The sequence below is a fragment of the Triturus cristatus genome, chromosome 1_2, assembly GCF_964204655.1.
Source record: "Triturus cristatus chromosome 1_2, aTriCri1.1, whole genome shotgun sequence".
NCBI classification, from domain to species: Eukaryota; Metazoa; Chordata; class Amphibia; order Caudata; family Salamandridae; genus Triturus; species Triturus cristatus.
The window spans coordinates 206,799,119-206,824,142 of NC_140580.1; the positions used below are offsets into that span (position 1 = coordinate 206,799,119).

Genomic DNA, 25,024 nt, shown 5'->3' on the forward strand with positions numbered 1-25,024 from the left:
CACATCCCATGCTGCTATGAACTGTGTATTGTCTCGAATAGGACATTGTTCATGAATGCGAGGAGTCACTCGGGAGCGGGATTACTGATGTCACAACTCAAGGGGGGTGTAGAGCAGTTAAGCCCGCTCCAAAAAATTGATTCCCGCGATGTTCTCTAACCAACACCAAAGAAATATTACGCATGGTCTAGCCACACCCCCATTAAAGGCCGCTGTTGACCCTCTAGTCACCGAAGCACAGATCACGGCAATTGAGTACGCAACTATATCAGACCCACATATTCATGAGCTCCCTCCTAACCCTGTTCTATGCTCCAACAGGTTCTCTATTAGACCCAAATCCCGACAAATCCAGCCCACCATCTGATAGGGCGTTTTCAAATCCTTCCAGCCCTGTCAGGTATTTAGCTGGTTCCCTAGAAGAACTGCAGGATAGGATTAAAAGGTTGGAAGAGCTGGTTGCAGTTCCTAACAGCAGGGTGGAGACCCTTGCTTTGGGCCAAGGCATGCCTCTGGCACTCCCCGCTCTAGTATCATCTTCAGGGCCAATGTCTACCCTGAAGACGACTGACCCGGCCCCTTTTACCCGCCTTCAGTCAAAAGGCCCTCTAGTTTTGGCTCAAGGCAGGGCCTCAGGGGTGGGTAATAATAACTTAACTGCCACCCTTAAGTCCTTTGCTGAAGTCACGCGAAACTAGGTTTCCAATAGGCTGCCAAATATACACCCTCAGACTAGGCTTAGTACACATGCTACCCCTCCCCTTAGAAGGGGTGAGTATGGTTCTTCTCCTCGTTTCGTGGCCGGTGGTTCCATGCCTCACAATTTTTCTGCAAAACCCCTTGTTTTCATGACGCACGTCCTGAAAAAGACTAATTGGGGGGGGGGGGTTGAAAGAAGCGAGTCACTGCATAATAAAGCTATTCATTGGCTAAGGCATATTAGAGGTTGCAGATCTATCATTAGAGATGATATATTGAGAGTGCGACGGCTGTCTAGAGCGGATTCGCCATTGAATTGTGTGGAGATTGAGCTTATAGATCCAGTCCTAGCAGAAAATTTAATATTGCTAGAATATAGGACATCACCACCCGCACACTCTTTTATCCAAATCCGCAGCTCCCCGGTCTGGTCTCAATATAGTGAACAGGAGGATTCTGGCCTTAGACAGGTGGACTGACTAATTAATCCCCCATGCAAACAGCTCCTTATCAACTCCCGAATGCCCCTCTTTAGAGGGAATAGGCTCGATTCCCGCCCTCCTTTTGGATCCCTTAGGGGCCACATCGGTTGATTCTGTGATATCTGATGTGGCCACTGGGGGGGCTCAGAAGGGGGTGCTTAGAAAGCAGGGAAACAGCTGCAGTTCCCCCCTCCACCCTGAACTCTTCGAGAGTTATTCAGTTCTTATCATGGCACATCGCCAGTTTAAAAAGGAACCTTGCCGATCCAGTGTGGAATCATTTTATAAATAAATTTGATATCGTCCTTCTCCAGGAAACTTGGAGTTTGGTCCCCCTCCATAGATCTGGGTTCACTACCCATTTTGTTCCGGCAACCAGCTTATCTAGAGGAAGTCCATCAGGGGGCCTTTCAATTTGGGTAAACATCGACTTGAACTGGATAGTTAAGTGTAATATAAGCGTGTCTCAAGATATTCTTCACTTATCTATTGGTGAGTCAGAACTTCATCCCCGTTTAGAAAGGTTTTATATTTATGGTAGAGGGTCGTCAGGCGCACAAGTAAGCCCTACGATATTAACCCTAGAGTCTGAACTCTGTCATCTTAACCGCGTGGGGTGTTGTAGTCGCTGGTGACTTTAATTGCACCTTTGAGCCCCTTAGCGACGACATCTTGGGCATGGATGGGGTCGACTCTAAGCGAGGCATTCCCCCGCTTAGTCTCCCACCATTAAAAAAAATGGTCAAAAAGGGCCGTGCAAATTACCTAAGGGCGGCAAATGGTAGAACTCGTTCAGACATCAGGGGAGCACCTACATTTACCAGAACCAGGGCTCCATCGCGCATAGATTACATCTTGCTGGATGTCGAGCTGTGGTCGGATCTCATCGCTATGGAAGTCATCTCCAGGTATGAGAGCGACCACAACCCGCTAACCATGCAATTTAAGCGCGAGTCACTTACTACATCTATTGAGCCTAGTAGCGCTCCGATACTCTGGTCTAGAGAGGTTGTCCCGTCCAACTGTAATAGACGGCTTCAATGGTCTAGAGTCGTAAAGCGAGAGCTGGAACTGGGCAGGATAAAAAAAAATTGTGACTGAAAGTACAAGCTTAATGGAAGACGCCCTGGCCAGTGCCCCCCAACGCCACGATTAAGGATTTTAACGAGATGTACCTTGAGACCGTGGAAAAGGTGGGGAAGTTCTTTGAACTAAATGATGAAGGGGAACGCAAGCCACTCCGATCAAATATGGAAAACTTGTGGTTTTCAAGGGACTGCAGGGAAAGGAGACCGGAACTTACTAGGGCTCTAAAATTAAGGGACCAGCCCTCTATTGCCTACCCGCGGAAATCCTACTATAGTTCCATAAAGAGAGCGAAGAGTCTTTGGGAAGAAGACCATTGGCAGGACCTGAAGAATGCAGCACAACTGAAAGATTCAACTCCGTTTTGGGACCTTATTAACATCAATGCAAGGGGTGGGGCAGACCCAATTCCAAACCACATAACTGGGCGCCAGTGGTTCGATCATTTTTCTGGTCTATATTCCTCCGGCGAAGAATCTTCTCCGGAGGAACTGGGACCAGCCCCCAAGCCTCTAGTTTTCCTAGGGGGGCGGGGTCAGTTTAGTCTCAGTGAGATTCAATCAGCAATAAAAATGATAGCGCCGGGCAAGGCAGCTGGACCAGACGGTCTCCGGGAGACCTTTATGATAGAGATCTCTGGGCTGAGTTTATTCTACAAACTTTGAATAATATAGCAACAGGACACCCAGTACCAGATTCCTGGAAGGGGGCGGAGGTGGTGGCAATCTTCAAAAAAGGCGATAAAGAGGACCCTGCCAACTACAAACCAATCAGCTTAATCAATGTGATTCAAAAAGTGGTAGGCAGGGTCCTCTTAACCAGGATTAAGGCCTGGATTGACGAAGATGGTATCCTGTCGCATTTCCAGGCTGGATTCAGGCAAGAGGTTGGAACCATTGACCAGGTTTTCAGATTTTGTACAATTTACTGGAAATCTGTCATTATCGAATAGGGTAGCCTTTATCTGGCATTCATCGATCTTAAAACCACTTTTGACCTGGTACCCCGGTTAAAGTTGTGGCAAGTCCTGGCCGATCTGGGCATTCCCCCTCTAATTTGACCTTCTTAAATGTCTCCATGAAGGTAATTTTGCAAGAGTCAGGTGGGGGCATCAGGGCCAGTTAACAGAGAGAATAGCAGTAAGGAGAGGGGTCCGCCAGGGCTGTGTTTTAGCGCCGACCATGTTCTCTTTATAAATGGGGTGGCAGACTATTTGAGGGATGACCGGGTCGACGCCGCAACCCTGAGCGGGGGAAAATCGCCCACTCTACTCTTTGCAGATAACACGCTGCTGATCTCAAAGAGTCCTATGGGTCTCCAAAAACTTCTGTCCCGCTTCACTGAGTTTTGCAACACCAGGGGCCTGAAGATCAGTACATCTAAGACCAAGCTAATGGCTATGTCGCCCTCTAAAAGATTCAGGAACAACATCAGGGTGGACAATTGTAATCTGGAGCTTGTGGCAGCCTTTGATCACCTTGGGGTGAGGATCAACAACAAGCTGAAACGGGCCCCTCACTTGTCCAAAATGCTTCTGAATCACAAACGAGCCGCAGGAGCTATAGCTAGACATCAGAGGCTATCATATAGCCGGCCAACAGCTGCTGCAACCAAGGTTTATAAGGGGAAGGCTCCATCAGCATCCCTCTACGGGGCGGAACTATGGGGATTTGAAAATCTAACAGAGTTGACTAAATCTGAAAATAAGTTCTTTAGAGACAGTCTCGCTTCCTCTGTCCACTCCATTAGTTCCTCTCCGTGGTGACCTTGGTAGACACTCTATAATTGAAGTGGCCAGGTTTCCCCCTTATAGTACTGGGTAAGGCCCAGAAGGTCCCCGGAAGTCAATATGCCGCCGCCTTGAATAACATATTACATCTTGGAGCATGCCACAAGATACCGTGGGTATCTAATTTACAAAAACTGGCGATAGTGCTAGGCTTGGGTGAGACATAGGAGAATCAGCAACCACCACCTAAATCCATCGCGAAAAACATCTACTGGGACTGGGTCAACGCTGTTACTCTGAGCTCCCAGAGGCATCCTTACTGAAAATGTTTTAGATGCTAAACCCGCTCCCAGTTTGGAGGAGTTTCTGGACCTCATTGAATCTCCCAGTGATAGGTCACTCTACCTTAAACTAAGGTATGGCACACTACCATTACACGAGTTCCAAACAGGGTGGAGGGATGGGAAGGAGAACGACAAAGGTTGCCCAGGTTGTGCTGCTCCCACGGAGTCTAATCGGCCACTTTCTGTTTGCCTGTCGGGCTTATAAACAAGTGAGATCTAGATGGCTGAAACAAGTTTGTGCCAACCTGGGCTGCAGGTCGCATAGGGTGGCCCTGCGTATCCTAATTTATGAGACGACAGTCCCCAGCGTCATTTACGGGACTGCAAAGTTTTTGGGGGGGGGGCTTGGAGGATAAGGCAGAGGCTCCTCAAGAAGCATCAATTACCGAGCAGATCATCATCTTTTACTTCGGTCCTAGTCCCCTAGTAATAACATCTATTATCCCACTCTTCCCCCCCCCCTTTTGTGGTATCTCTACTACAAAACATGTTTTTCTTTTGAGGGTAATAAACTATGATGTATTAGATGTTGAGAAAACGCTGTAGTGTTTTTTTTTTTTTTTTAAACACTGTTTTTATCATGTTTTACACTTTGATATTTATAGCGAATAAAGTTACTACAACAACAATTTCCTTGTGTTCCTTCAGACTGAAAGACTTCTTCGGACAAACATAGCCAACACGTGTTTCGTCGCCAAGGGGACAGTATCCCGTGACTTTTTCAAGGTTGTCCTTTTAGCAAACAATTAATAATTCGTGGTTTTAATTCCATCCCACGAGGGATCGAAGGTCGATCAGGAAACTTCATGTGTGCGCCGTACTCGGACACTATTGGATATTGCCAGAGATCCCACTCTGGTTTCTTGTTTAAGATTTCACTTACAACCTCGACAGACAATTTGACCTTCTGATCCTATACCATTAATCTTGGAACACAGAATCCCTCGTGGGATGGAATTAAAAGCACAAATTATTAATTGTTTTCTAAAAGGACAGAGCCTTGAAAAATTTGCAGGATACGGTCCCCTTGGCAACGAAACACGTGTTGGCTATGTTTGTCCAAAGAAGTCTCAGTCAGAAGGAACACAAGGAAATTAAAAAAAACAAGAGAAAATTCACGTGTTTGAAGATATTTTTGCTTAATGTCATGCATTTATTAGAACTGAAATTTGCTGCTTAACGTGTGCTGGGGATCTGTCAAATGTTGTATATGTATTTTGTGATCTTCGTGACACAGAATTTTGAGGAGATTGGTGGTTCTCTCCTCCCTACTAGCACCGTCTTAAAGATAGTTAATTTTTGGAAACAAATTAGTGTAACCCTCCTAAGACACCCTTTTACCTACAAAAACCACGGCTGCTATTTTTGAAATTTTCTAAAAGCAGTGTAGTATTACTAGAGGATATAGGGTATGGGGTATTGGGTTAATATTGTCAAAAATAACTGAAATCAATCAATTCTTTTTTGCTTACAGGTATGTACTGAACCTGCCCCTAAATAGAAGAAACAAATTAAAAATAGTTGGAAAAGCCAGTGCAGTTGATTTCAAGTCTAAGCGGAATGATCTATGAGCAGTTCCATTTTCCATTGATGTGAAGATATCCAAGACCACAAAAACATTGCGAGATAACCAAACTTCATGTTTGATGACGCTTCTTTAAAGTGAAACCTTGCCTTGAAATTCAGGGATGATAGAGCGGGATTTCTGATGGCAGGTCCGAGAGGTAACTGATATAGGTGGGCTAAAGCACCACAGTTTCAATAGAATTTCTGATACAGCAGAGAGATTGATCTACACAAGCTAACTTAATCTATGCAAATCTGGAGTCAAAGTAGAAAGTCATGCCAAAACTGAACCGTTAAATTCTCACCTTTAAGATCAGAAGCCCTTTGCCAAATGCATATTAGCAGGTGAATGACACCCCAAAAAGTTTTGAAGGGGAGGGAGCTTGGACTGTATGCCTCCCACTCTTCCCACCCCTCAAACCTTCAGTACAGAACACTAAAAATCGGAGTTACTGGAATGGCTACGGGCAGACCTCGGAAACAAAGGGCAGTAACTGCCTCTTCGTGTTCGCGTGTGAAGATTTTATTCTTTAAAGAGTTAATATATGCACTATAGACGGGGGAAAGAAAGCACTTCTACATTCGCATCTCTAGATGTATCAGATTTTGCACCTCATCACTAGGAACTACTTATCAAGTCCTTTGAAAAGTGGTGAGGACATGCAAAACTTGGCACAAACTTCAGGTTATCATTTGAGGTGTGGTAGATCGGTTTTATTATGTGCAAGTGATTTTCAATGGGTGCATTCAAATTTCCCGCACCAATTACTCAAACCATTATAGTGGATTGTTCCATATCTCTTTCACTCAAAGAAGGCCATTTAGGGCTTTCATGTTTGCCAAGTCCTTGTGTAGTAAATGGAAGGGAAATCATCACCTACAGTTGGCAAATAGGTGGGACTAACATTGCTCTTTGGATGTTAGACTACATTGACTTGAAAGGGTCAGAGGAACCCATTATCTTTAGATGGCAGAGTATCCTTGATAAAAATGGTTGGGCTACCTCGCGTACTTTTTCTGTTTCTCAATATACAGATCGTGGTTCCTCCATAGCTGTTTCGTGATTTGCGATCTCTGATGATCAAACTGGCATGGGTGGGTAAGACTCCGCGAGTCACCTTAGACACGCTTATGCTTCCGTATGCCGCACTTCGAATTGTATTATAGGGCTGTGCAGGCCTCCCACTCTCATAGCTGGGTGCATGGTCCTCAAGCTCTGCCCCATCTCCACATTGAGAGGGTTGTAGCCGCCCCCTACTCGTTGCCTCGACTGACAGGCCCCTACTCAACGAAGTGGCGTATTAGACTCAATTAATTCCGTAGTACACACGTGGAATGCTGTGCTGTGAATATATGAGGGGGGGTGCAACTATACTCGCCCCGTATGCATATCGACTGGTGCCAGTGGTTTGTGCTCAGCTCAGATAGAGGTATCCTAGATTCCCTTCACAAACTACGTATATGTCAAATGGGCAATCTATTTCGTCAAGGACGGTTGGGCACCTGGGATGAGGTGGCAGGCGCGGACGGCGTACACTCCGGCCTCACCAAGTTTCATTTTTTTCGTACTCGGCACGCTTTGAAGGCGGTGTTGGGGATGACTTACAAGAACCCTTGGTGACTCCCCCCCCCTCTGACAACTCTACTAAGCACTCCCTCCCCGAGCGGTATCTCCAAGCTCTACACTCTTGCACATAGTGAAAAAGCGTCTTCCCTTAGCAGCGTTAGACGAGCTTGGCAGGCTGACATAGGCACTCCCATCTGACGACATCTGGTTTTATTGTTGCGAGGTTACTCGTAGGATCTCCCCGAATGGCTGCCACCAACTGGTTCATTTTAAATTTCTCAATAGAATATATTACTCCCCTTTACGGCTTCTTAGATATGGGTTGTTAGACCCTGCCGACTGAGATGCTCTGCCCACATGCAGATTTTTTCCACCTAGCATGGCAATGCCAGAGAGTGTTTCACTATTGGGAACTAATTTTCCAGAAGCTTAGCGATATTCTGGGGCTACCCCTCGCCCCAGACCCCCTGCTGGCGCTTTTTGGCTACACCAGACCCCTTAATGCTGTACGCATATTGGTTGCCATGTGCCTCCTGCTTGCTAAGCGTCAATTAGCAATGCGATGGCTGAGGGCCTGCTACCTACAGTTGTGGAGTGGGAGCGTGACATGTTGTATTGCAACACCCAATCTGATGTCTACAGCAAACTGCTCCCCCCTTGTAATCGCCCTAAAAGTTTTTGGGGGCTATTTGCTCAATATCGAGCTGCTGCTCAGTCAGCAATTGAGGATCCCGATGTCTAAAGTGTGACTGCACGATCTCACTACACTTCATTGGATAGTTTTGCATATACCTCCTCCTGGTTCTGACACACGGCCTCCATCTTGTCGGCAGCTCTTGGTACCCACATGGTTGTTGCACTACCTCGCCATTAATGTACTGAGTGTCTGTTAATGTACTGTATGCACCTTTGCTGCCACTCATTATCATGCACCTGTGCTCTGTATTACAACCGTGACCTTGCTATTGGTTTTTTGACCTTGGTGATCCATATTAATGCTTTCACTGCTTGACTTTGTAATTTTCTTTGTTATGGCGGCTTTTTGTATGATTGCTTTCATTTTCTCTGCAACTGTATTGAAATAATAAATTACAATAGAATAAAAAAAGGGTCAGAGGAACTTAAAGCAAGAAATCTGGAGTGTTTTAGACTGAGAACAGTTTCACACCTCATTTGTAACCCTTTCCTCTGTTTGCCCATGAAACTATTTTTTGTGGGTCACCTCAATATAAAACGGACCATTTTGGTACATCAACCACTGAGGCATTTATGGTCCGTGATACTAGCCAATAACTAACCACATTGTTTTCCTTATGCATACTGTACCTCAGTCTTGTTGTCTTCAAGCATATCAACGATTTTTCCAACAACAATCTGACAGACTTCACATTGCACTGATGTTTGCTCCGGGTGATTCTCTTTCTGAAAGATTAACAGAAAACCCGCTTTTACACAACTAATAAAACAGACAACACATGAACAAGGTTCTTGACTGACAAGCTAATTGTGTACTATACAATTTTTTCCAATTTAAATCCACTGACTGGGGCGCCTCAGGTAATCGATTTTAGCTCTTTTCAACAGCTATATGCAACCAATTAGGCTAATTAGTTTTGTCCTTAAGTTCTGTGTTCAACTTCTCAGCTATCAAAGCCTATATAGACCAGACTGGACAAAAAAAAAAAAAAAATACACAAGCATAGAAAAAAAGGAAAATGCTACTTACCAGTAGCATCTGTTCTTGGCATGTAGAGCTGCAGATCCACACACCATGCAAAGATCGCCATCTGGTGTTGGGCCCGGATGTTTGCACTTGTTTTGGTCTTGGAAAAGTCTTTGGAAGTGGTGAGATAGGAGACTCCTCCTTTGGATGATAGTGCGCATGGGCATCGGCACCATCTTCAGATTTTTCGCCAGCAGGGAAATGATGGAGTTGTGAGAAACCGATAAGATGCCCATGTATGCTGTATCTAAATAAGATTATACTGGAACAGAAAAGTAGCCGGGGAGGTGGGTGGGCGTGTGTGGATCTGCAGCTCCACATGCCAAAAACAGATGCATACTGGTAAGTAGCATTTTCCGTTCGAGGCATATGAGGTGCAGATCACACACTGCATAGATTGTATAGCAGTACCCATCCCTAGCAGCGACTACCAGTATCTGTTGCAGTAGTTTGAAACAGTGTTAGGAGTACAGCCTGGCCCACACTAGCTTGCTGTTTAGATTGCACATCTACACAATAGTGCTTTGTGAATGTGTGCGGTGTAGACCATGTAGCTGCTTTGCAGATGTCATCTATGGGAATGTTTCCTAAAAATGCCATTGAAGCGCGTATCTTTCATGTAGAGTGGGCTTTAGGAGGAACAGATAATGTACGTTTACCATCATTTACACCACCCCATTTCAACATCTTTGTGGGGGTATGACACCAATTAAATAGAGTCTTAAAGTACTGTGCTTTCAGTTTAGCCGAAATCAAGATCTTCCCAGCTAGATCAATTCTTCCACAGTGCGACCTTGCCCCGCCAGGCAGCTATCCCATTTGAGATTTGGTATGTCAAAATCTTCCCTCCTGGTCTCCAATAAACAATTATATAATACCCAAATCTTAGCCCTGTGTCTGAAGCCTCTACAAGCGGATTTAGTTCAGTCACCCTCTGCCGTTTACCTAGGAAGTCAAGAATTTGAAAAAAACTTAAAGGAAAATGCTACGTACCCTGTATTCATCTGTTTTTGGCATGTACAGCTGTAGATTCACATGCTTTGCATAGCCTGCCATCTAGTGTTGGGTCTGGGTGTTTGCACTTAGTTTCTCTTCGAAGAAGTGTTTTTCAGTCACGTGGTAGGCAACTCCTCTTTTCGGTTATAGTGCGCTTGGGCATGGACTCCATTGTTAGATTGTTTTACCGCAGAGGGTGATAATGTAGTTAGTAATAGTGAAATAGAGATGTCCATGCGTATGTATACAAGTAAGATAGTACTGTAACCGGTACAGGTACCCAGGGAGGCGGGTGGGCACATGTGAATCTACAGGTATACATGCCAAGAACAGATGCATACTGGGTAAGTAGCATTTCTTCGAGGAATGTGATCTGTGGATCACATGTTTGCATAGACTATACAGCAGTAATCTCCCAAAGCGGTGGCTAACCTGTAGCTGTTGCAGTGGTTTGAAAGTGTACGAAGAACTGCCTGTCCTACATTAGCTTGTTGTCTTGCTAACACATCGCCACAATAGTGTTTAGTGAATGTGTGAGGTGTAGACCATGTTGCAGCTTTGCAGGTGTCAGCTATGGGCATGTTTAAGAAAGTCATAGAAGCCCCTATTTTGCAAGTGGAATGCGCTCTAGGGGGAATTGGTAAAGTTCTGTTTGCATAACATGTCAGAATACATTTGACTATCCACAGTGCAATGCCAGATTTAGAATTGGAGTCTTTGTGAGGTGGCGCAAAAGCGACATTTGTTTTGCTTTACAAAAAGGTTATGTCCTTTCTATGTAATAAAGTAATGCTAATTTTACATCCAAGGTGTGTAGAGCCTGTTCTGCCACAGAACCTGGTTGAGTAAAGAACACAGGCAACTCAGATTGGTTGATGTGGAAGGCAGAAACTACTTTACGTAGATATTTTGGGTTGGTTTGAAGGACCACTTTATTTTGATGTACTTGTAAAAAAAAAAAATGGTTCTTCAATGGTTAGAGCCTGAAGCTCATCCACTCTCCTCAATGATTTAATACCAATGAGGAAAGCCACTTTCCAAGGGAGAAATTGCAGTTCAAATGTATGCAATGGTTCGAAGGGTGGACCCATTAGTCTGGTTAGGACAATATTAAGATTCCACACTGGAGCAGGTGGAAGTCTTGGAGGAATCTCTCTAGTCCTACCATAAAAGCCTTAATAAAAAGGTACTCTGAACAAGGACAGATTCAGTCTATTTTGAAGGTATGCAGCTATTGCAGCAAGATGTAAGCGTATAGATGTGTACGCTAAATTTGACTGTTGTAAATGCAGTAAATAAGGAAAATGCTACTTACCAGTATGCATCTGTTCTTGCCATGTAGAGCTGCAGAGTCACACTGTGCATAGGTCGCCATCTGGTGGTGGGCCCCGATGATTACACTTTGTTGTTGTCCTGGAAGGAGTCTTTGTAGTCACGAGATAGGCGACTCCGCCTTTGGACTATAGCGCACATGGGCATCAACCCCATCTTCAGATTGTTTTTCGCCATGAAGGGAAATGGAGTTATGTGAGAACAGAACAAGATGTCCATGTATGGTGTATCCAAGTAAGTATGCTGGAACAGAGCGAGGTAGCCGGGGAGGTGTGTGGGCATGTGTGACTCTGCAGCTCTACTTGCCAAGGACAGATGCATACTGGTAAGTAGCATTTTCCGTTCGAGGCATACGAGCTTCAGATCACAAACTGCATAGATTGCATAGCAGTGCTCTCCCTTAGCGGCGACCATCAGTATCTGTTGCAGTTGTCTGAAATAGTGTTTGGAGTACAGCCTGGCCCACACTAGCTTGTTTTGCTTGCACATCTACACAATGTTTTGTGAATGTGTGTGGTGTAGACCATGTAGCTGCTTTGCAGATATCTAATGGGATGTTTCCTAAAAATGCCATGGACGTCCCTATTTTATGGGTGGAATGAGCCCTAGGGGGAAATGGATAAAGTAAGTTTTGCTTTGTGGTAGCAAATTTGTATGCATTTTACAATCCACCTTGCAATCCCCTTTTTTGAAATGATAGTCTGTGTGGTGGAGAGAAAGACCCGAAAAGCGGTTTTGTTTTACGGATGGACTTTGTCTTATCAATATAATAAAGAAGAGCCCTTTTAAGGTCTAGTGTATGAAGAGCTCTTTCAGCCACTGTTGTAGGTTGTGAGAAGAATACTGGCAACTCCGATTGATTGCGGTGGAAAGGTGAAATGACCTTTGGTAGGAATTTTGGATTAGTACTTAGAACTGCTCTATGTTGATGTATCTGTAAGAATGGTTCCTCAATTGTTAGTGCCTGGAGCTCACCTACTCTGAGTGCTGAGTGATGCGATAGCCACTAGAAAAGCGACTTTCCATGTAAGAAATTGTAGCTCACATTTGTGTAGGGGTTCGAACGGAGGACCCATAAGTCTAGTGAGAACAATGTTTAAATTCCACACTGGTGAGGGTGGAACCCTGGGAGGAATTATTCTTTTGAGGCCTTCCATGAAGGCTTTGATGGCAGGAACTCTGAAAAGCGACAGATGTTTTCGGTTTTGAAGGAAAGCTTCTATAGCAGCTACATGTAACCTGATGGATGTATATGCTAAATGACATCTGTGAAGATGTAGTAAATAGCATACAATATGCTGGATGGAAACATTTAGTGGATTGATATTGTTACAGTAGATAACAAATCTCTTCCATTAGGCTGTATAGCAGGCTCTAGTAGTGGGACGTCTAGCTTGTTTGATGACGTCCATGCAATCAGGCAGGAGGTTTAGGTAGCCAAATTCTAGGACCTCAGGAGCCAAATGGCTAAGTTCAGCTGCATGGGGTCCAGATGCATGATCTCTCCATGGTTCAGTGTTAAGAGGTGAGGAGAGAGGCGTAGTTTTTGATATGGTACCACGGAGTGTTGCAGTAGGGTGTGTACCACGGTTGTCTTGCCCAAGTTGGTGCGATTAAGAGGAGCATCAGTGAGTGATGTTGCATCTTGCGTACCACTAACGGAATGAGTGGGAGAGGCGGAAAAGCGTATGCAAATATGCCTGACCAACTTATCCATATCGCATTGCCTTTGGACAACGGGTGTGGGTACCTGGCGGCAAAGCTTGGGCATTTTGAGCTCAAGTGTGTGCCGAACAAGTCTACGTCTGGATGTCCCCACCTTTGAAAAAAAGGCTGAAGAACTTGTGGATGCAGTTCCCACTCGTAGATTTGTTGTCTGACTCCTCAACAGATCCACAACTTGATTGTGAACTGTTAGATGTTCTGCTAGGAGAAAAATGTTGTTTCGAGGAATGGCCCATCTCCATGTGCTCTGCGCTAGCTGTGAGCTGTAATGAGTGCGTCCCCCCCGTTTTTGTAGATCGTACATGGCTGCCATGTCCGTCCGGACTAAGACAGCCTTGCCCGAGACGTGACTTTGGAAGGATTTCAGGGCTAGGAATATGGCCAGTAACTCCAGCTGGTTGATGTGGAGTAGCTTTAGTTGAGGTGTCCACCTGCCTTGTACTGTATGGTCTGATAAATGGGCTCCCCAGCCGGTGAGCGATAAGTCTGTGGTTAGCACTACTTGTTTTTGGTGTTCCACCACTACAGAGTGATTTGTTCGACAGTCTACCACCACCAGATCTGTTAGCTGACCCTGGGCCTGGTTCCATTGGCGTGCCAAGCATTCCTGTAAGGGGCACATCTGGAGTCTTGCATGTGGTACTACGAAGATGCAAGAGGCCTTCATTCCTAGGCGTTGCATGACCACTCGAGCTGGTAATGTGTTGTGGTTGGAATCTTTGTATAAGAGCTAGCATGCTGTTTATCCTGACTGGATTGGGGGTTGCAAGTGCTTTGGAGGTGTCTATTGTGGCACCTAGGTACTGTTGACAACAGGACGGCTGGAGATGTAACTGTCTTGTTTATGGTGAACCCAAGTTTGTGTAAGAGCTGAATGGTTTGGTAAGTGTGCTGTATGCACGGATGGTATGACTTATTAGCCAGTTGTCCAGATAGAGGAAAACATGAATGGCCCCGAGAGAACCATCCTTCTTTGGTATGAGGAAAGTGAGTAAACCCCTGTATTTTGGTGATGCAGTGGAACTGGTTCTATTGCATGCTTTTTTAGGACAGCATGGACCTCCTGTTTCAGTAGTGTCAGATGTTCTTGTGACAAGGGACTGTCTGGGTGGTATGTGTGGAGGAGTTGAAGTGAGCTCCAGACAACCCGACTGAATTATTTGTTTTACCCACCTGTCTGTTTTGATGGAATTCCAGACAGGTAGGAACTGTGCTAATCTCCCCCTGACAGGAGTGGAATGGTCTTGGGGAGTAATAATTTAGATTCTTTATCAGGGGGTGGGGCATCCCCTGAGGTTTGTGAGTTGGCTCTTTCGGGCGTTAAAAACCACTAATGAGTCTAAAGGGAGCTGGCCTTTAATATAAGCTGGGTCAGTAGGGGCAGGCTTCTATTGTTTCCTCAATCCTAGGATTGATAACTCTGGCTCCGATAGGGTCTTTAAAGACCTCTGGGGCATGGTTGATGACCCCCTTGAGCATTGGTAGTGTTATTGTGGACCTTTGCGAAGATGTGATGGTGTCCATAAGGAAGTCATCTATGGGGTCAGTGTGCATATCTACCCCATGAAACTGAGCAGCCCTGTGTAGTAGCTGTGAAAATCCTATGGTGTCGTCTGGCGGGATGGTCTAGAGGGATAAATGTCTGAGGCACATCAGGTCCACCTGGTGCTTCATAGTCTTCCCAGGGGTCATGTGAAGGTGAATTAGGACTCCCTAGGGTCTTCGAATGGTTCTTCATGGTCTCCATCCCCAAAATCCTCATCCAAAGGTGGAGTGTTCAGGAGTAATGGTGAGTTTATAGGAGAAATGTCCTTGTCAGGCACCAATGGAGGTGGTGAGAGGTCCCTTATGGGAGAAGTCTGGGCATTTTTCTTCTGAGGAACAGGAGCTGGGAGGGGCCAATTTCCTCTTTAGGCTGCAGTATTATTTGACCTGTTTTGGGGTTTTGTAGAAGAGTCTTTTGGAATGGCTCCGGCTAATAAAGCTCTTCATCAGCAGTGTCCATTTTGGGAACTGACTTTCGGGTCCGAGCTTTTGTCTGGTGTAGCTTTGGGAGGTGTTTCCAGCTCCTTTTGCTCAACCTCTTTGGTTGGTGACCGGAATCTTTACGGTTCCGGATGTTTTAAATACTGGTTGCTTCGGGTCCGAAATATTTCTAGGTTCTGGCTGCTTCAGTTCAGAGTGTTTCTTCGGTAGGGGTTGCTTGCACTCCAAAGATGTTTTTGGTTCTGGGTGGCTAGGTTCCGAAACTCTTCGGTGGGAATTGTTTCGGAACCGGAACGTGGTCGGAGTGGAGGGAAGGCTGACTCGAGCCAGGTCACCTGAAGGCTTTAGTTTAGTCTTCCTTGCCGGGCCAGAAGGCAGGGCGAGAGAAGTGTTAAAATGGCGTCACCATAGCCTTGTACAACATGGAGGGGTGAGAGGGGTCAGTAGGGTCGAAGTCTGTACTTACGACCAGTTGACCTGGTGGAATTCAGTCATCATCTGCTTAGTCATCGGCCTGCTGACCATCTTTGGAATCGGGGTCTTCGGCTTGAGAATCGATGACCAACTGTTCCTCGGAGTCTAACTCCTGTTGATCAGGAGTCTCTGGGACGATGTTGTCGACTGGATGCGCTGAAGCTTGAGCCATGGCCCTTCGAGCCGGTCTATCTTTGATGGTTTTCTTCGACTTGACGGAGGTGCAGGCCTGGCAGTGTCGACTTTCGTGTTGTGGCGACAAACGGAGTTTGCAGACTTGGTGCAGATCAGTGTGGGGGAAATTTGTGTCCACACGGAGGGCACTTTTTGAAAGGTGTCCTTTCCATCGGCCAGGGGCATGATGGCGCATGTGGGCCCGATGGCCCACGTGTACAACTGGAGGCGCAAGATCGAGGTTTTGAACCATGCGCGTCAAGGAGGGATCGCGATCGAAAACAATACCGACGATCGGGTTATGGATTGCGCGTCGAAAGGTCAATCTAACTAACCAGACCGGGAGCACGACAAACCCAGCCGAGCCCGATTGCAGAAAAAAAACAATCTGAAGATGGAGTCTATGCCCATGCACACTATAGCCCATAGGAGGAGTCACCCATCTCGTGACTACAAAGACTTCTTCCAGGAAAACAAAGTGTAATCATCCGGGCCCACCACCAGATGGCGACCTATGCAGTGTGTGATCTGCAGCTCATATGCCTCGAACAGGATATTTTGAACAGAAGCATCAAGCGGGTTGATGGCTTATAATAAATAACAAACCGCTTCCATTTGGCTGCATAGCAGGCTCTTGTAGTAGGTCTTCCAGCTTCTTTAATAATGTTCATACAGTCTGGTAGGAGATTTAGATGCCAAACTCCTGGAATTCAGATGTCAGATCGCTAGGTTGAGATGTCTGGAATCTGGGCGTCTTCTGTTCACACTGCGTGAGGAATTTGGATGCAAGATGTAGTTTTTGATGAGGAACTGAGAGCTTCAATAGGGTTGAAGGGCCCATGTGGGAGCTACTAGGATTAGAGGGAGGGATGTTTGCCTGAGCTTCTGAACCACTAGTGGAATGAGTGGGAGAGGTGGAAAAGCGTAAGCAAATATCCCGGACCGGTTCATCCACAGTGCATTGCCTTTGGATAATGGGTGTGGATACCTGGATGCAAAGCTTTGGCATTTTGTGTTTAGGTGTGTGGCGAAAAGGTCTATGTCTGGGAAGCCCCGCATCCGAAGAATGGGAGGAGAACTTGAGGGTGGAGTTTCACTCGTGGATGTGGTGTCTTTTGACTGAGATGGGACTTGGACAGATTTACTGTGAATTCAGGATCGTGGAGCAGCTGCACTGCTTTGTGAGTGTCTTAGACAGCTGTGCTGCGAACTGACTTTGATGAGCCAGTCGTCCAAGTATGGGAAGACGTGAATGTCGTCTTTGTAGATGAGCTGAGAGTACTGCCAACCATTTGGTGGGTGCGGTAGTGACTCCGAATGGGAGCACTTTGAATCGATAATTTTGGCCTGCTATCACAAACCTTGCGTATTTGTGGCGGGTGGGTGTATTGGGATGTGGAAGTAGGTGTCCTGTAAGTCGAGTGGACAGAAAGTCGCCTTGCTGAAGGAGCGGGAGCACAAGGAGTGTCACCATATGAAAGTGATCCGATCGAATGTATAGATTCAGATCTGGGAGGTCTAGTATAGGCATGAGAGACCAGTCTTTCTTGGGAAAGAACAAGTACAGGGAGTATAAACAGTCTCCTTGTTATTGTAATGGGACTGGTTCTATAGCTCCTTTTTGTAACAGAGAACTTCTTGTTTGAGGAGGTTGAGATGTTCTTGTGACATCACATGTGATCTTGGAAGAATGTTCGGGGGAAGCGGAAGGAAGTCACTGTTTGCAGGGGAGGTGCGTGATGAGTTGCTTATGCCTCTTCCCTTACTGTAGTTCTGTCTAAAGTATCCTCTTTATGTCTTTATGAGGGCGGTTGATTGTTGCCCCTGTAAGGAGGAGGGATTTTCTGGTGAAATGTTTTTGGAGCCACTCCTGAAAAAGGAGCGACGAAAGGATCCCCGATTGGAAAGTAATTGCAAAGCCCCCATGGACTTGACAATCTCAGTGTCTATTTTCTCTAAGGTGGTGTCCACTGTTGGGCCAAAAATGTGTTCTTTAATCGAAAGGTTAGTTTAGAATGGAGGCTTGGACTTCAGGTTTTAACCGAGATTATTAGCCAAGCATGCCTGCATAGCAGTGCGCTGGTGTTAACTGCAGGGCTGCTGCATCTAATAGAGGTATTGGTGATTAATTTACCCTCCCGAAGGAGGTCATTGGCCCTGGTTTTGTGCTCGAAGGGCATAAACTGCATTATTTTTTTATAGCTCATCGTAATGAGCTCTGTTGTGAGCTAATAGAGCTCGTGCATTTGTAATTCTTCAGTGATTGGCTGCTTGTGATGCTACACTTTTGCCGGAGGCATTGAATAATTTTGACTATCAGGAGGAGGGGCCTCACCTGTGGATTGTGAATTTGCTCTTCTGCAAACATTGGAAACTACAAGGGAGTCTAATGGAAGCAGACCCTTGATGTAAGTGGGGTCAGTATGTGCTGGCTTGTACTTTCTCTACCCTGGGCGTAATAATTCTCGCCCGCACCGGGTCATTAAAAATTGTATGCTTAAGCATTCCCCCGAGCATAGGTAATGTTCGAGTACATCTCTGAAAGGAACTTAAGGTTGTGAACAAGAAATCCTTCAAGAGTCCTTGTGTAATTCGACTGAATGGTAATAAACAGCCCTATTAATTAGCTCTATATACCCTATGTTGTCATCGTGTGGTGTGTGTTTGGAAGGGTATAGATCCGATCATGGTCAGTGTTCGGATCCATGTCATAGTCGTCCCATGAATCAATGTCCTGTGGCCTATCTTCATCCCTAGCCTGCACATCTTGTGGATCAGGTGATCGTGGTGGAGGAGAATGTGGGAGTGATAAGCAAATTTGGTTTAGTGGGTGAAGGAATTGCGCTTTAAAGGAATGTGGTAGTCCTCCAGTCTGCCCATTTTCCTCTTTTCTGGTAGTTTAGGTGAATATGGCCAGTGTCTGGATGGATCACTTTTGTTTCTGATCCTTGTTTGCAGGCGAAACATCTAAATGAGGCTCTTCTGATGGTTAAGTTCTCTTTGGGAGCCGTAGTTTTCAGCGTCGCAAGTTTTGGCTCCGAAGATTTACTCTTCGGTAGCGAGGGGATGGCAACGACGACCTGTTTGGACTTCGATGCCGAAGGTCTAGGTATGGCACCAGCATGGGGCCCGACTTGATCCAGTACGCCTTGCCTTGTGTTTCGGCACCGGGCCAGAGGGCGGAGCGTCCGGAAGTTTCGCGGTGCAGACCTTAGCCTGAGGGCAGAGGAAGGACTAGAGCCTTTTTCTTTGGCAAGTGTTGGGGCAGGGGGGTATCTGTACACAAGATACGCTGACTCATTTGCTCCTGTTCTTCCATGTCAGAGTCTGCCTCGGAGAGGTGCTCTGCTTCCTCTTCGGCTCCTTGGGCGATTAACTATTCTTGATCCGAATCTTCACTGAAGAGGTCTGGTGCGGAGCCGCTTTGATGTTGCATTTCGTGACGTTGAGCCAGACGATCACAGAGCGCCTTCTTAGTTTGAAACGATCGGTGCACGGCGCAGTCCTGTTAGTGGTGTCCTGCGGATACACAAATTGCACACTTTTTGCAAGTCGGTGCACAGAAACTTAGCCTAACACACTCAGGACAGAGAATGAATAGAGGCCGTTCCATCGACTACTAGCGAGCCGGACACGCGTAGGCCCAACGGCCCTCCACGAGTTGTCTGATCGAAGACCTTGAGTCGAAAAGATACACGGAGAATTGAAAAACGCAATCAAGAAACAAGGTCGTGGGTAGTGGATGGAGTGTTAATTGGGAACCCGAGAAATGGTGTCGAACTGGAGCGCCACAAAATCACATCTAAACCCGATGGCGAAAAAAAACCACCCAAAAAAACCAATGGAGTCGATGCCCATGAGCACTATCACTGAAAGGAGGAGTCACCTACCTTGTGACTGGAAAAGACTTCTTCGAAGAAAAACCGTGCAAACATCTGGACCCAACACTAGATGGCAGGCTATGCAATGCATGTGATCTACAGCTCACATGCCTCAAACATTGGTTTTTAGGCAGAGTGTATTTTATCAGCCAACATTGCAAAAGAACAAAAACCCCTTAATCATAGAAATCACTTATTTGTGTGATCCCTTTACATCTCCAGCTGTCAACCGTCAGATCCCAGAAAAAGGCAGGCAATAGGGTTGTAGCGGATGTGGGTGTGTAATACGAACTTCCTACGATCTGGAAATTTTCGAACAGCCTTCCAAACCTTGAAGGTGTTCCAACAAAATTCTTAGCTTCTGCACCCAACACCATCGGATATATAGACAGGGCCTCGGCGATGTTACCAATCTCGTCTCCTGTTAACAGTATCCACATAATGAGAAGTCTGAAACTGACCACCCACCTTTCTCCCGTGGAAGAGACATAAAACGCATTGCTCTACGCGGTTTCCCCGGCCCAATAAAAATCAAGCACAGATTGATTACAGCTGTTGTAGCTGACCGAGAGAAAGTTCTAGCGGAACGGATTTGAAGAAAGATAGAATTTAAGGCAGGATGTTCATTTTCAATAAGTTACATCTTCCTAGTTCGGCGATGACTACGGAGTGCCCCGCCTCCGGCTAGTCAGGTGTCCGTAACCCTCCACGCCCAACCCCCGGAAATGGCGGTTCGTGAACGCCAGTGCTGACGGCGTTAGCGGTGTCTGTTTTTGGGTTCAGCAGCGCGCTTCTGCATTTATCGAGTGATGTTACCATCTGTGACCCGCAGAGCGCTCCGTGAGACAGTGAGAAAAGTGTGAAAGTGAAGTTGCTGCAACTGCTGCAACCTGTCCTCGGAGGAGACCGGAGCCCGGAGCTAACGAGCTAACGAGGCAAGGAAATACTGAAAAATGACGGGATGAAAACAGCGCACGAGTTAGGAGTCAGGAGCTTTCAGACCCACTTTAGAGTCGCAGCAGCCTCAACATCAAGATCGAGGGAGTCAGTGAGTAATGGCGCGTCTTTGCTAAAGTGTGGTCCTGAGCACTTTACCCGAACTGCATTGGCATTTGCATTGGCCTCATATTATAATTACAACAATATGCGTAATTATATGATTTAGCCTCCACCTTTATTTGCCTATATTTTGCTATCAAAACGCTAGCAAAACGCTAGTAAACGCCTCATAACGTCATATCGAAGCTAAGCTAAGCAAGACCTGATTTCAAGATATCTGTTTGGCAAAAGTATGGGTAAACCCTTAAAAAGCAGCGGGGGAGCCAAAAACGACAGCACTGCCCGCCCAAAAAAAATTAAAACTCGCCTTGCCCAAATGAAGGAAGCGAGTCAGACTGCCAGCCTGCTCCAAAAGGGCGATGAGCCTGCACTCATTCCATCCCAAGACAGCACCTTTGAGAGCTCTGAAGAGGAGCTGACTTCAGCAACATTGTTAAAAACTAAGGAGCTTCAGGCACCTCATATGGTAGACTAAGTTGAGCAGTGCAGTGAGCCCGGTAGTGTAGGTACAGACACGGATGGCCCTAATGATAAAATCAACCTTTCCAAGCAATTTCCGCTATTTTTCAAAAAAGCAACCTTGCCACCTCCGGTCTCCTGCTCTAGCCCACCAATAAGGATCACAACCAGACCACAACCAAAGGCGATTTAACAGACTGGGGCCAGACAATGGAACCACTAGGTACCCTACCCACAAGACAGGAGCTATCCCCTAAATACCATTGTACAGTAGGGAGGGGGGGGGGGGAAGACTTGGCTCCTGCTCAAGCGCACAGAAGAGTTTTAAAGCTAAATCATGCACAAGAAAAAGATCAAAAGTCGAATCAGGTCACTATTATGCACAACGGCCGCGAGATGTTGACTACAACAGCTGTTGAAAAATTAAATGGAGGCCCACTAACAGCAATTGCCCCACACCATGACTCTTTAGGGCCTGAAAGTCCATTCGAAGCTCCTGTATCACTATTAGTGCCAGTACCTGTATTAGTTCAAGGGGAGACCACATCTCTGACTACATCCCCCAAAGTTACTGAGCCCACTGAGCCCACTGCTTCTCAGCTTCATTCCATCATAAGCTTGGAGAAATGTGAGAACAGCGATGCAAGGCAATTAGACATCAAAGACCTTCTTAATCTTATTCTAGATGAAATTCGCGAAATGAAGAGGGCCCAGAAAATTGAGACCGCATCACTGCACCAACGTCTGGGGAAAATCGAAGAGGTGATGCAGGGTCTCTCCATTAGACTCCAGGAAGCAGAAGCCAGAGTCTCACCTCGAGGATCAGATTTTTTCGGTGTCCAAAGAGATGAAAGCTGTTACAATCAAAGAGACATCTTGAAAACAAGCTTGAGGAACTCGAAAATCATTCACGGAGGTCAAATCTACGGATAGTCGGAGTTCCAAAGGGAATTGAAAAGTCACAGCCTCTGCAATGGGTGGAATCTTTTATTAAACAAACTGTTCTCCCGGAATTTGAAGGAGACCTCACAATTGCAAGGGCTCACCGTGTACCAGCACAACCTTTTCCGAACTCTCCAATTCCACGAACAATTTTGGTGAACTTTATGGACTTTCGAATAAAAGAAAGAATCATAACAAGAGCAATTCAGCAGAGGCAGTTCTCTTTAAATGCCACAACCAAGTGTCGTATTTTCTCTGATATGAGTGCCTCTGCTGCTCGTAAAAGGAAAGAATTTGTTAAGCTCTTACAGCTCTTTAAAACGTATGGTGCCCAAGCCTCAATCGCACAACAGTCCAAGTTAAAAGTCCTTGTTAAGGGCAAGTTATTTTTGTTCTCAGATCTGGACGAGGCCCAGGCACTACTAAAGGAAATTTCTAAGGGAGTTTAAATTTATCAGAAATTCCCGCCATGATACATAACCTACAGGCAGGGTTGGGATGGGCGTGGGAGATGTAGGACACTCAGGGTGTAAGGCCAAGACACCCTAGGGTTTTTGTAGGGGCGGGTGAAATATGGTTAGCGGGGTCCGTAGGGATCATCCACATTTTAGGGTGGGGGGGGGGGTCTTTTTTCCTTTGGGGTGGGTGGGACAGTGGGCGTTGTGTATTCACTTACGGTAAAGAGGGAAAAAATAGAGCAAGAGGTTTTTTGAGTAAGGCTACAACTAGGACATTTATAGCTAGACAAGGTAGAGATTTGGTCATAATTAAATGCATAGATGGTTAGGGAGTTCAATAAATGCAAGATTCTATCTGCCAACGTAAACGGTATATTGAATAAAAAAAATATGGCGCCTTAATCAGATGGCTAGCTTCATTGCGTCCCCAAATCCTGTTTCTTCAAGAAACCCATTTAAAATGCAACTCCCCCAAACTGTTTATACCCAGAACTTTCTCGAAAGTTTTTTTTGCATCCTCAGGTTTAGCAGCAAGGGGTGTTGCAATCTATCTTTCAAATAAATTTCCCTGGGAGGTCATAGAAGTTCAAAGAGATTCGAAGGGGAGATGGATCTGGGTTGCAGTAAAGCTGTATGGGAAGAGGCTTAACTTGGTTAATTACTATGGCCCCATAGTGGACGATGAGGGACCACTGATTCAAGTTTACAATCTATTATCTGGTGCTCCGGGGCAGATAATACTCGGAGGAGACTTTAATTTTATATTAGATCCAAGCAAAGATACGACAAATAAACAGAGGGGTCAATTAAAACCTAACACTAAAAAAGTTGGAGACTATTAGAGAGCTTCCAATTGGTGGACAGCTGGAGGGATAGGAATCCAGAGAAATAATTTTTTACTTTTTATTCTCACCGATTTCACACGGCATCTAGATTAGATTTCTTCCTTAGCTCTAGGTCTCTTCAGACCCTTGAATTGGGCATAGGATGCAACCCTTTCTCTGACCATGCCTATATCAATCTGGAAATTTAAATCAATGAAGTAAATAGGGAGAGATCCAGGTGGCAGCTGGACCGCTTTCTTTTGCAGAATGAGGAATGGGTAAAAGATTTCAGGATCTGGATTGGGGAATACTTCAGGATCAACCATAACACTGCTTCTCCCTTCTCTGTTTGGGGCGGTTTTAAAATCGACAGCCCGGGGCCTAAGAATTGCTTATACTATTGCCCAATCCAAGGACCGAAGGAACAAGATAGCTCAACTACAGTTAGACCTTGAGCGGGAGTACGCCCTTCAACTACAGTCTCTTCCCAACGAATATCTCCAAGCCAAAATGGCATTGAAAGACTTTACCATCGAAGAGGTTTGTAACTCCCAACTGTTCCAACAGAGGGTCTACGAGGAGAGTCAGTTGATCGGCAGATTCCTGGCAAACTCTACAAGAAAGAAACAGGAATCAGCCTCAATAACAAAAATATCAGATCCCTCTACCGGTTTGGAAACAGTCGATAGCTCTAGAATTGCCCAACTTTTTCAGGATCATTATATCCGGCTTTATTCTACCGAATATAAAACTCAGAATAACTCAATTGAAGAGTATTTCTCAACTCTAGATCTCCCCCAGTTATCCCCAGAGCGGGTTCTCAAGTTGGAAAGCCAAGTGGAGGAAGGCGAAATTTTGGCAGCCATTAAATCAACCCCAGGATCAAAAGCTTGTGGGTAAGATGGCTTTCCGATTGAGTTTTTCAAAGTGTTTGCAGAGCAACTACTTGCTCCCCTGAGAAACCTGTTTAACTTTATAAGAGAAGTGTGAGAAAGTGCCATCTTTCTTGCATGGTATGCCCCCACTTTTTGCTAAATTGCTGAATGTACTTCGATTGAGCGTACCCTGGGTTCCTGCCAATCAGGTGCCCAGGGCCTATGTTCCTTCCTTAAACCACACAAACTCCAAATTGACAAACCCTAGCCACATGTCAGCCCCTAGTAAATGGTACCCTAGGTACCCAGGGCCTTGTGACCAGGGAAGGCCTCTAAGGGCTGCAGCACTCATTGTGCCACCCTCAGAGGCCCTGTACCCTTACACACACACACACTGCCCTTGCAGGCTGAGTGTCTGGGTGCAGGACAAAACAAAGAGTCGACATGGCACACATCACTGTGTACCATGCCCATCACCTACACTGCCAAGGCATATGTCAGCCACCCCTCTAGCTGGGTGCATTACGCCTATGGTGTGGGCACAGGAGCAGGAGCCCTGTGCCCCTACAGTACCCGGGTCCATTCCTGGGCACTGTAAGTGCAGTGCTGTCACTTAAGAATACATGGTGCTGAGAGCTTGTCA

The 25,024-nt window shown here is 45.9% G+C and overlaps 1 protein-coding gene across 1 annotated transcript in view; it reads right to left on the reverse strand.

The window, feature by feature from the left end:
- PSAP (prosaposin) overlaps window positions 1–25,024 on the reverse strand; it is a 153,435-nt gene that overhangs the window by 51,211 nt on the left and 77,200 nt on the right. The window contains exon 9 of the mRNA XM_085603468.1: window positions 8,800–8,895. Within this exon, the coding sequence (XP_085459594.1) occupies window positions 8,800–8,895 (96 nt within the window). The remainder of the gene's footprint in view (window positions 1–8,799; window positions 8,896–25,024) is intronic.